The 11,590-nt window shown below is 34.9% G+C and overlaps 1 protein-coding gene across 1 annotated transcript; it reads left to right on the top strand.

Moving 5' to 3' along the window:
- The first annotated feature begins 1,472 nt into the window (after positions 1 to 1,472).
- LOC120155367 (carboxyl-terminal-processing peptidase 3, chloroplastic-like) lies at positions 1,473 to 6,857 on the top strand. The gene is made up of 12 exons (XM_039166941.1): positions 1,473 to 1,618; positions 1,710 to 1,791; positions 2,229 to 2,359; positions 2,614 to 2,694; positions 2,990 to 3,068; positions 3,314 to 3,402; positions 3,949 to 3,984; positions 4,359 to 4,478; positions 4,594 to 4,680; positions 4,768 to 4,917; positions 5,930 to 6,037; positions 6,407 to 6,857. Exons 3-12 carry the CDS (start codon positions 2,255 to 2,257, stop codon positions 6,512 to 6,514), a joined length of 963 nt encoding a protein of 320 aa, XP_039022872.1. The 5' UTR covers positions 1,473 to 1,618; positions 1,710 to 1,791; positions 2,229 to 2,254; the 3' UTR covers positions 6,515 to 6,857.
- Positions 6,858 to 11,590: the final 4,733 nt, after the last annotated feature.

Below are 11,590 nucleotides of genomic sequence, written 5' to 3'. Positions count from 1 at the left end.
TGAATTGGTATAACCTCGCTAATTTAGTATACTTTTCATCTTTTGTTATAACTCCTTTAATCTAATATAATTTTATTTGTATGATTCTGATCAGGATGGATGATGAATTAACTACTGATCATGAATGCAAGTTGAATATGTTACGAAGATTATTGAAGTTGTTTGGATTTCAAGAAGATTGTTTTGTTGAACAAATTAACTTTAAGACTTTATTATGTTCATATAGCTTTAGTTATGATTTATGTATGTTTTTGTCATATTCGAACAAATTAACTCTAAAGTTGCAGGTTATATTAATGAATTTTAAGTTGTTATTCTTGTTGTTTACTTTTTTTTACATTCATTTGTTGTGTTCGAATAAGTTTTATTTTTTGTGTTTGTGTTGTCGTTTATATTCATTTATTATGTTAGTTTATGTTCATTCTTTTGTGTTCGTTTATCGTTTAAATGAACGAACATGAACAATCTATATTCCTTAATGAATGAACATGAATAATTTTTTTTGTTCGTTTATGTTTGTGTTCGTTTATTTTTTCGATTAAAACTAAATGAACGAACATGAACATATCTCCGTTCGTGTGATTTCGGTTCGTTTACATGCCTACGGTGGTGGATTATTCCTTTCATAGATACTCCAAACACGTTTCGCAATAGGAATGACAAATGGGTATAATTTCGTAGATTCCGCACCGTACCTGCTCCAATTGGGACGGGGATGTGTATAACTTTAGTGGGTAGTGGGCAGGTGTGGATTTAGAAAGTGGTATCCGTCGCGAGTAGTGGGCGGGTGATGAGTTTGAGACCTTACCCGCCCCGCATCTGCCCGTCTACTAAATACCTATTAAATTTTGGACCATTATGAATTTATGTATAATTTTAGGGTTTGCCATTTATGTGTGCTAAAGAAAAAAAATATTATGTGTTTGTCATTTATGTTTCTAAGCTTTAATTATGTATTTTATTATGGTGTTTTATATACTTTAAGATCTATGTTAACACTTAACTCAAATAATCATTGGTTTATTTTATTATGTTTCTTAATGGACGTGTTTGTTTTATATTTATTGTTTATGTATAACTTAAGGTTGCTGTTAGACGAGTCTAGTCGGGTACGACTCCAGTTGAGTAGTGAGTATGAGGATGAATTTTAGAATATACCCGCGTGGGTGGATATGAATTTAAAAAATTTTACTCATCATAAATAGTAGACGAGTAATGAATTTAAAAATATTAAGTAAATATGAAGATAAGGAGGGATATGCACGCGATTCGCCCGTTTATCATCGCAACAGATCTCATTGCCACAAAAATAGAAAACAAATAAATATCACACCGTTAGATTCATGTGGGCCCGAATCCACCAGAATCCCGCCAGCAAAATATAGAAGGAAAATTCACTTTCAGCTTCTCACAAGCTTAAAGAATTTCCCACCATCCAAACATTATTATTCTTTCTTTCGAAAAACAACAGTCCACCGCTCATGACCTGATCAAGTCTCTAACATAAGTTTTTGTTGGTGTCGCGGCCGCCGCCACGGATCTGGCATCCGTTTGCAGTGATTCTCCGGCTTTTGCTGAGTCCCTCACCGTTGCTTTCCCTGTTTCCTGCGCTCAAGAGGTGTTTTGTTTTTCTGGTTTTTACAGTCCGACATGGTTTTAGACATTGAACTGAGTTCTTGGCGTGACCGTCGTGGAGGTTTTTGTGTTAGGTGAACACAGTTCAAAGAACTCTTGGGGAAGCTTGGGTGTTGATAAGAGAAACATTCGTTCACCCTACATTTAATCATCAAGGTAATTGAATTGTTTCCCATTCTCCTTTTTTTTTTTTTACTACATGAGGAATTGAGCTATTGTGTGTTTTTTCTTTTCTTTTCATTAAAAATGGAATATATAATAAGCACTAAAATTTTCTAGTTTTCTAGTTAGGCTCTTACATTTGTATTAAATAAGTCCTTATTCTAAATGGTATACTCACATTTGTTACAGTCAACGCTGACTTGGATTTTTTTTCTCCACATAGAAGCTGCTATGGTCTATGCTTGTGGCTGAAGTTGGAAAATTTAGATTTAAATTCCTTTTGGATAATTAGATTGTCACAGATGATTTGGAATGGAGCGGTATATATACATACAGTATTATGTTCTTTTTTGTCCTCTACTCCTGTTACTGAGGAACTAAGAAAGAACATATGGTGAATAAATAAATTATTGAGAACTACCCTATTGCAGACTGGGATTTGAAGTTGCAGCAAACCATGGTGGAAATGTTTCCTTTGAAGTCAGCTGATGCCGCATACGGTAAAATCAGAGGAATGCTTTCAACTCTTGGAGATCCCTTCACTAGGATTATCAGTCCAAAGGTATAACAATCTGTTTCTTATGACTTGTGCGAACTGTGCTTTGGTTTAGCTAGGATAATTTTGTGCCATACTGATGCTAAAAAAACAAGATGAATTATGATGTGGCTACTCATTTGTTATGTCATTTCATCTTGCCAAGTTACTAGTTGTTCTTAGGGTTACTTAATTCTTGCTGATTACAGTATTTTTATTTATTTTTTTATTGATGAATCTACATCAAAGGTTAACCATACCATTCTGTCACATTCTTTCAGGAGTACCAAAGTTTTAGAATTGGAAGCGATGGGAATTTGCAAGGAGTTAGCCTATTCGTAAGTGTTGAAACTGGTCACTTGATGAGTGCAAAAATCTTATCTTACAATGCCAACCTGCTGGAGGAGATCAGGAAAAATCTGAGTTGTAGTGACAATCAATTTAAATTTGTTTATTTCATAAATGATAAATGATTGGAGGTGACGAATTTTCCTTCTGGATTATTGAAAACTGATTAGTGTAAATTTCTTCCCAGAAAGTTTAACGATTTCTACCTTCTGCTCAAATTTGATATTCATTGTGTATGTTAAATTGTTTCCTATTTGACATTAATCATAAGTTCAAGCATTGTGATTATAATTTATTTAAACCATGCAGGTTGTTTTGTCATGTGTAGAGGGTAACCCAGCTGCTCGTGCTGGTATACACGATGGAGATGAGTTGATTGAGATTAATGGTATGTATGTTATTGGGCTTTTACCATGCCCCTCCTCAGTTACATATTACAATATTCATAATATATCATGGATGAATTTATTTAGGACTGTTTTTGCTTTATCAATTCAAATTCAGAAATGCATCACGTCCATATTTCTTTCTTGAAGATATGATTCGTGAGTGAAAATATCCTTTTTTCCTAATATTGTTCTTCTGTTAGAACATAACCCTGCTTAAGTTTTCATGCTGTTTTTGATGTTTCAGGGCAGAGACTTGATGGTTTTGACAGTGAATCAGCAGCTCAGAGGCTTAGAGGCCAAGCCGTAACATCGGTTAGAGTGAAGCTCCACAGAGTAATTATCCATTCCGATTCTCTGTAATCTAAATGAAGATTCAGTAATCTGCATAAAATATGATCATTTTTATCTTGACAGGACATGTAGTGATTTTAGATCTGGCTTTATTTAAATTCATTGCATTAAGATCAAATACAGACTCGTTAAACTTGTGCATCTATTTAAGACATTAACCGAAATAGAGTTGCAATGTTCTATCCCTCCCTTTATCACGAACTAGTAGGTATAATCTCTTTGCATTCATAGTGTATCTAAGGTAACCCTGCTTCAGAAGCCTGGTCCTAAAGAATTTCCTTAGCATTTGGAAGATGAAAATTTATCATATCTTTACTTGGTTGAACTTTACTGCATAACCTATGTCACAAAAGAAAGCAATATAGTATTGTGAAAGTGGCATTATCATGTTTCATTTTAACTCTTGAGTTCTTATTTTCGTTTGGATATTACTTGTTCTAGATAAAGAATTAGGCCAGGTGATCTAAATATATTATTGGTCTCGCATAATGCTTTTATGCTTAATAAAACTTATGTTTTGTTCTCCAGGGAAATGGTTCAGGAAGTGGTTCTGATATCAAAGAGGTAACAAACCGTTCAATATTCATTATGCAGCCATTGCTATGGTGTTTTTGAAGGCTCCTTTTGATTGTTGCTTTTCCTATGTTTGTATATATAAAATATCTTTTTCAGAAAAGTTCATTTATAAATGGCTACTTCTTTCAAAATATTGTTTGTTTCTTTTTGCTTCTAGAAGGGAAGTAACAATCACTTGCCACCTATCATTTTTTTGTTTAAAGTTTTACTGCTACTGATTTGCTCTTCTCAACAAATAGAAAGGAAAGTTGAAAACTGGCTATAGTAGTCGAGGAATTATGCATACATTAATAGATTATAACGGAATCTTTTAGTATATTTTTTTGTCTGTTAATTTTGAAACATGGCTGTTCTACTTGAAGGTCAAACTACCTCGTGAGTTAATCAGGCTTTCACCAATATCCAGTACTTTCATCCCTCATAGAACCCCAGATGGCCGCCTAACAAAAACTGGTTACGTGAAGCTATTGACATTCTCGCAGGTAATAACCAGTTAACTAGCCTTTTTTTGTCATGCAAAAGTGACTGAAAGTAATGATTCTGATCTATTTTACTACCAGATAGGTTAATGAAGATATTCCTCTTCTTCTTTGACAGACTGCTGCTACAGATATGAAGAATACAATTCATGAAATGGAGAGCAAAGGTGTACAATCGTACATACTGGATTTGAGGAACAACCCGGTGATTTTTTCAGTTCTATATTTGTTGATTGAAGATAATTTGATGGAATTTCTGTCCTTAAATTTCTCCTCCCAAATCATTGTGCAGGGAGGTCTAGTGAAAGTTGGACTGGATGTTGCTCATATATGGTTAGATGGGAATGAGACTCTCGTTAACACAATTGACCGTGATGGGCATATGTCCCCCATTAACATGGCCAATGGTCATGCTTTAACACACGATCCTCTTGTTGTTCTTGTGAGTATTGACACTTGATATTCAAAATTTTTCCTGACAGGAATAATTCAAGATCTTAATAAAAATTCAAGGGGTTAAATGTCGAAGTTTCATCACATATAATAATCACATGTAAAAATATTTGAAAATAAGTTTTAAAAAATTGATTGTTCTGGTTTTCTATTAATTCAACCGGTTCTTAGCCGGTATGTGAGTATTGGACCGCATGGACCACCAATTCCTGGTTCAACTAGCTGCTTCAGTCTAGTTTTGACAACATTGGAACAATTCTTATTTTTATGTTCTTCCTTTTTATGTCCATGTGTGTGTTGGCACATAAGTTTTCTGAACATTTTATTGCTTTTGTCTCTATCACGATTCACAGCTTAGCTGGATCATTGGGCAACCATTCTTGTTGTCATTATGCAAATTTTATCAGAACATGCATCCACTGTCGTCTAGAGTTTATATCTGGAAGTCCCTTTATTCTTGTTCAACCGTCTACTGTAACTAACTATGGAAAATGTAACCTAGAACACGATACCTTTTCTCAAACATAGAGTTTTGACTAGCTCATGTGTTAGTTGACAAGTCAGCCAGAATAAGTATTTTAATATTTAGCTTCTCAGTTCAGATCAACCTAAATTGAACTAGTTTACCTTTTTTCTTAGTTTAAGGATTTATAAGTGTACTGTTTTCTCAACATAGATAAGGATTGGGTTGCGTGGATGAACCGACACCAAAAAGTTAACCTCTGTTAGCCAAGAAATATGAATTTGAGAAATGCTTAAATGCATAAGAATGGTTGTAACTCATAACTATGTCATATCTTCACCAAATTTATATCTTCTAGAATGTATTTACTAACTTTTTAACTAGATTATTGCACTCTCCCTGAAACTTGTAGCTGAATCTCGGAAATTTTGTTGGAAATCTGAAAATGTTTGTTCTCTGTTTATTTTAATTGTCGTTACGACTTTAAAGCTCTTAAACAGATCATTTTACTATTTGTAATAGGTCAATGAGGTAATAGGTCAATGAGGGAAGTGCGAGTGCAAGTGAGATTTTGGCAGGTGCAATACATGATAATGGCCGAGCTATCCTTGTGGGCCACAAGACTTTTGGTGAAGGGAAAATTCAGGTAAGTTTAATGTTCAGTTGGTGTGATGGTAATTCATCTTTCCATACCATATTTAATTGCTCTGGATATTGATTAAAAACTGGTGGATAATCCCATCCAAAGCAATGGGACTGAGCACCAATGGTGCTTTTTTTTTTTTGGGCGGTGCTTGTTATGTAATTCGTCTTGGCACCACAAATGCTATTAATTTGAATGACTTAATATGATGTATGCCTTTGTCAATATCATCCAGTTTTGCTTTAATCCTACAACTGATGGACCACATTCCAATTGTTTTCCAGACTGAACTAGGCCACTTTATCGACTTTAATTGAAGCCTTAATCACTCGAACCTTATTCGACATAATTGTTGAATGAATTTCGCTGCAGAGTATCACAGAGCTACACGACGGATCTGCTCTTTTCGTAACGGTTGCAAAGTATCTATCACCTGCTCTTCATGACATGGATCAAGTCGGCATAATTCCTGATGTCTAATGCACAACTGACATGCTCAATCCACCCAAGGAAATATTGAAAGAGAAAATCCCGGCTTCATCTCTGGAAGCTGATTCATGCATCATGGTAGCAGAGCATGAACTGGACATCCAAAAACCTAAAGGTACAGCTTATTGAAAAGCCCGAGTCTGCAGTGTCGAACTTTCCGATCCCAGGAACCGGATAAACTGTATGCTTTACCCAACTCTTATCTAGTACAGTCAATCGTAAGTTGTATAACAGTAGGAATTGGACCAAACATTGTACCACTTATACCTCCTGCATAAGGCAGTACCATATGCTGGCGGAAAGTAACAAATCATTGCAGATGATTTGTAAAAACAATTCACTCTATTTATAGGGAAAAGATGAAAGAAGTTGTATTGCATTTTCTAAATGTTGTCTGTTCTTATTTTTCTACTTGCAAGAAGTTCAATCAATTCCACACGCATTGGGGTTCATCAATTTCATTTGCTTGGAATGCCTATTGGTGTGAGAATCATTGATAGATTGTGTTGCTAGAGCTCCTTTTGATGGTACAGAAATATTTGGATATGTAGTTTTCTGTACAGAAATATTTCATTGAGGCCAACTCAATATTAGCATCAAATCAAGGTTTCAAGCACCTTGCAGTGCCACATCTACTTCTTTATTATGTGGTTTTCGGTCTAAATATCTGTCGATTCCTTCTATTACAGGGATTGTCTTTTCATTATTAAACGTATTAACAAACTCTTTCTATTATATAAATTGATTCAAGATGATCTTTGATACAAACAATGACAAGTATAAAATAATAAAACAAAGAATTGAAAGATAAAAGTTACTGCATCGTGGTAAGTTTGATTTATCTTCAATTAGTTATTTATTTTATTGGTTGTGTTCATCTTGAATTTTTTTTAAAAGAGTTTGATTTTATTAATCGAACGTTTACAAGTCAGGACAATCGATGTGAACCTCGTTAAAAGACCTCCCTAAACCTCAATGGAGGAAAACGAGTGTGCCATATCGATGTCAGAAACATCGATGTTTTAAATGAAACCAACACTAAGACAGCAACGAATACAAAATCCAACAACCCTTGGGAACTTACCATACAATCCCAAGTGCAGCAGGAAGTAGACCACAACTTGCACTCAAATGCCCACTCAAAACATGAAGGGGTAATGCACTGCCATAGCTCATTCTCACAATTTTAGGTAATCTCAATCTGCTGCAAACCACAAAGCAAACTTTCTACAACTCATGTAATCCGCGAAGTGCACATAACTATTCCATGGAAAAGCATCAACAGGAGACACGTGCTTAAGTATTGAACACCAATACAATCCATTGATAAGCACATCAAAATATGAAGACACCAAGGGAACACCGAACCTCAAAATTAGTTGAAACCCAAACACGAACACTGCACAATGAACAAGCAGAGATCGCATCACCAGAGAAACAGCTCAGAAGGATAGGGGTTTTTCGAAAAGGTCAGCCATAACAATAACACCACCAGAAAATCCCATCTTCATTATTCTCTTCACACAGAACGAACAAAAGCAAACCTCGCAACCACAGGCAGTCCTTACGTATCCGCTCCTAAGCCATTCTGTAGTGATATTCAGCGAGAGAATGGTGAACCAGCAGTAGCTCTACTATGCATTTGTACAAAAATTAAACCCAATAACTATCCTCAAGCTTTCATCCATAAGAACGGATTGCCGCCTCAGACTCCTTTTTGAACCAACTGGTGTGCTTTAGAATTACTTTCCCTGTGCACAAAACATACCTTCCACTTATGGTTCGTACAGATCTTATTGCATTTGTCTACTAGTTCTACAAACGGCATTGGCACAGATTTCGGCTCCTCAATCCATTTCACAGCCTTCAAGCAGTCTGATTCTATTCTCAGAATGTTATCATCCATCCATCTTGATGAACTGAATAATTGGCATGCTTCTAGTATAGCGTATAATTCCGCCTCAATAGGGTCTGACTGGCCGATGAGTCTCGAAAAATGAATAAGAGTCTCGCCATTCTGGTTCCAAAGAATACCTCCAATACCGGCTTCACCCACATAGCCTTGCACTGCTGCGTCAACATTGAATTTTAATTTTCCTTGTTCAGGGGCAGTCCAGGAGCCTATAGCTGGTCTAGCCGGTTGCCTTGAATGTATTGATGTTGCCGTGGGGCATCTGATGAAATCATTAATATAAGGCACCACTTTTGGCCACTTGCTTTTCGCCCTTGTAACGCTAAGTCGAAAATGCTCTCAACATTGTAGATTTTGTTATTAAAAATTACCTCATTACGCACTAACCAAAAGGTCCAGACAATACCAAAAAAAGCAAGCTTCCACATGGTTTAAGCGATGAATTTGATGGCAAATGCTCCCACAAAATAAGTTTCTCAAAGTCCCCGGAACAACAAGGTTTGTATTCCAAGTGTAACTCCACTTCTGCTAAATTTTCCAAGACACCTCACAATAAGATGATCGACTGTTTCTTCTGATTTTTCACACAATGCACACCTACCCAAGTCTTGACTGATCTCTACTCGAAAAACTCCGCTTTTGGTGGAGCTAACCCCTCCCAGACAAGCTTCCACACAGAATCAGCAGAGCCGTTCCCACAAGCAGTTTGCACGCATTAATCTTTCGGTTTATAAGTGCCCGAGGAACTCCCCACCCATTTTAGGCAATCCTGGGTTGCAGTATTACCTGCACCGAGGTTGATGGCATCTATAAAGTTGCACCACCATTGGTCAATTTCCCAATCAAACAGTTTCCTTCGCAGTTTAATATTCCAAACCCATGATCCATTTGCTTTGTAGCCAAAATCGCAAACCTTTCCTTCCTTTTTCAACGCTAGCGCGTGAATTCTCGCGAACCTATCTTTCAAAGGCATTTTCCCCGCACACGGATCCTGCCAAAACTCAATACTTTTTCCATCCCCAAGAATAAACCGTATTTTCCCAATAAACACATCAATTATTTGGAAAGAGGTCGGGAAATGTTTCTCCAAATCCACGTGGAAGAACCCGGAAGAAGGTTTCCGGATTCGGTATGCATTCTCGCACCAATTGTTTTTCTCCACAAACTGTTTTGTTCGAAATTTTATAAATTGTTCACCCCCAGAAATTTTATTTATGCACGCCTTACACGAAAATATGTCATTAATACAAATATATATATATATATATATTAAAAAATATTTTTAGATCCGTCATAGTGATTTATATAATAAAAAAACAAACGTTAACTTCCAAAATCAACACAATATTTCTTATTTCGTACACCGAATTGCAACTCAGAGCTTCCTACTTCTAACTTATTGATGCTAGTAATTTTTTTTCTCATTGATATTATTTGATTGAAAATAATTAACTGATAGATGCTAGTTATAATGTTGGTATTAATTTTAATTTATATATAACAATAACACTTTATTGATATAAGAGTTTTGCTTACATGTATGTAGGGACGAAGCTGTACAATATTTTCAAGATCACTATCTTAATTTAACTAATCTTATTTTCCTTAGTTGATTAACATTCTCAAGGTAAAAAAGAATATTTATTTTGTAATTAAATATAAATAAAAACATTTTATTAATTAAATAGTTTATAAAAATCTTATTGAAAACCCCGTAATGAGCTGAGCTTGATAAGCCGATGACAAGTCTTGGTTTACATTATAAGTCCTTGACCTATCTACACAAAGGTGAACACCGTTCAATAATATTATTTATTATTACAAATCAAATAGACAATAATCAGAATAATACAATAAATCCAATGCATAAATCACTCAAAAAAAGAGGGAAAACGCTGCAAACTCACTGCTTCATAAGAGCAAAAAGAGAAACAACAAGAGAGAAGGTAACAGCAACACCGGAAATCGGCAGAGAGAAGGCGGCCCCGGTGTCCATTGTCGGGGAAGGCGCCGCTGCGCTGTCCTGAGCCGATACGGCGGTCGCCACTGAGAGGACGACCGCAACAACAAACATCATGATGGCCTTGGAGAAGCAAACTGCCGCCATTTCTAGAATGGAAACTGAGAAATATTACTAGAAGATTTTACTGTTGGTTAGCAATACAACATTTGTGTTTGGGGATGTATATATAGGGAAATGGGCAGGCTTTAAAAAAAAAAAAGAAAAAAGAAAAAAATCAAAGGGGTAGAAGGTTTGAACAGCTCAAATGGGAAGACACGTCGGTTGGAAGGTGATTGTCGGTTGGCATATTGCCTTGTAAGAATGGGAAACCTCACCCGTGTGCCCCCCAAGTAATTCAACCTTACACCCAAGGCTGCTTACCTAACTTAGCCATCATTTTTTTCCCTTTCTCATTTCTCTTTGCTCTAATTCTAAACCCATAATTTTGATCACGGATGGATGGAGAAAGTTATTAAAGTAATCGTTTTTCTTAAAAATTTTAAAATTTTATATAATTTAAATATTTTTTGGTGTTTTCTAATAGTTATTTTTATCTGTTAAAATTTTATAAATTTATTTCAACATAAAATCTTGTGATCATCCTTAATTTATATATTAATTTGATAAGTAGATTATATATATAGACTTTAATAGGGGTGAGCATTTGATCGAGTCGAGTCAAAAAAATTTGAGTTATTCGAGTTGACGAGTCATATTTTATAACTCAAAATTAACTTGGTTTTTTTTTCGAATTGAGTCAAATTTAAGAATTTCGAGTCAAGTTATTTGAATTTCTATACTAATCTTATTATAATTATTTATAGTATTATGACAAATATTTGTTATAATTTTTTGACTTTCTCTAATCATATAAAATATATATATTATATTCTTTTCACATTATAATGTTATTTAATATATCAAATATAATCTAAAATTATAAAATATATTCATAATTAAAAAAATTCTAAGGGTAAAATATTGATGAGAGTATAAAGGAGTTAAGAAATTGATGGAAAAAAGAATTTACAAACAATTGTAGTCAAAAGGCCAAATTGAGTAAAATGCAAAATTAATGGTCTAAATTAAAAAAGAGAGAATACATTTTTTAGTAAAAAAAGTAAGAATTGAAGTTATATAGGTATTGCATTGT

The sequence above is a fragment of the Hibiscus syriacus genome, unplaced genomic scaffold (genome assembly GCF_006381635.1).
Source record: "Hibiscus syriacus cultivar Baekdansim isolate YM2019G1 unplaced genomic scaffold, ASM638163v2 tig00002840_pilon, whole genome shotgun sequence".
Taxonomy (NCBI): domain Eukaryota; kingdom Viridiplantae; phylum Streptophyta; class Magnoliopsida; order Malvales; family Malvaceae; genus Hibiscus; species Hibiscus syriacus.
The sequence above is the reverse complement of the archived record's forward strand: the minus strand, read 5'-3'. Positions and strand labels throughout refer to the sequence as shown.

Bases quoted from the DNA above. Each gene is read 5' to 3' on its own strand.
- LOC120155367 (XM_039166941.1), top strand. From the start codon at position 2,255: ATGGTGGAAATGTTTCCTTTGAAGTCAGCTGATGCCGCATACGGTAAA. The intron at 4,479-4,593 runs GTAATAACCAGT...CTTCTTTGACAG, and splicing joins AGCTATTGACATTCTCGCAG to ACTGCTGCTACAGATATGAA. The intron at 4,681-4,767 runs GTGATTTTTTCA...ATCATTGTGCAG, and splicing joins TGGATTTGAGGAACAACCCG to GGAGGTCTAGTGAAAGTTGG.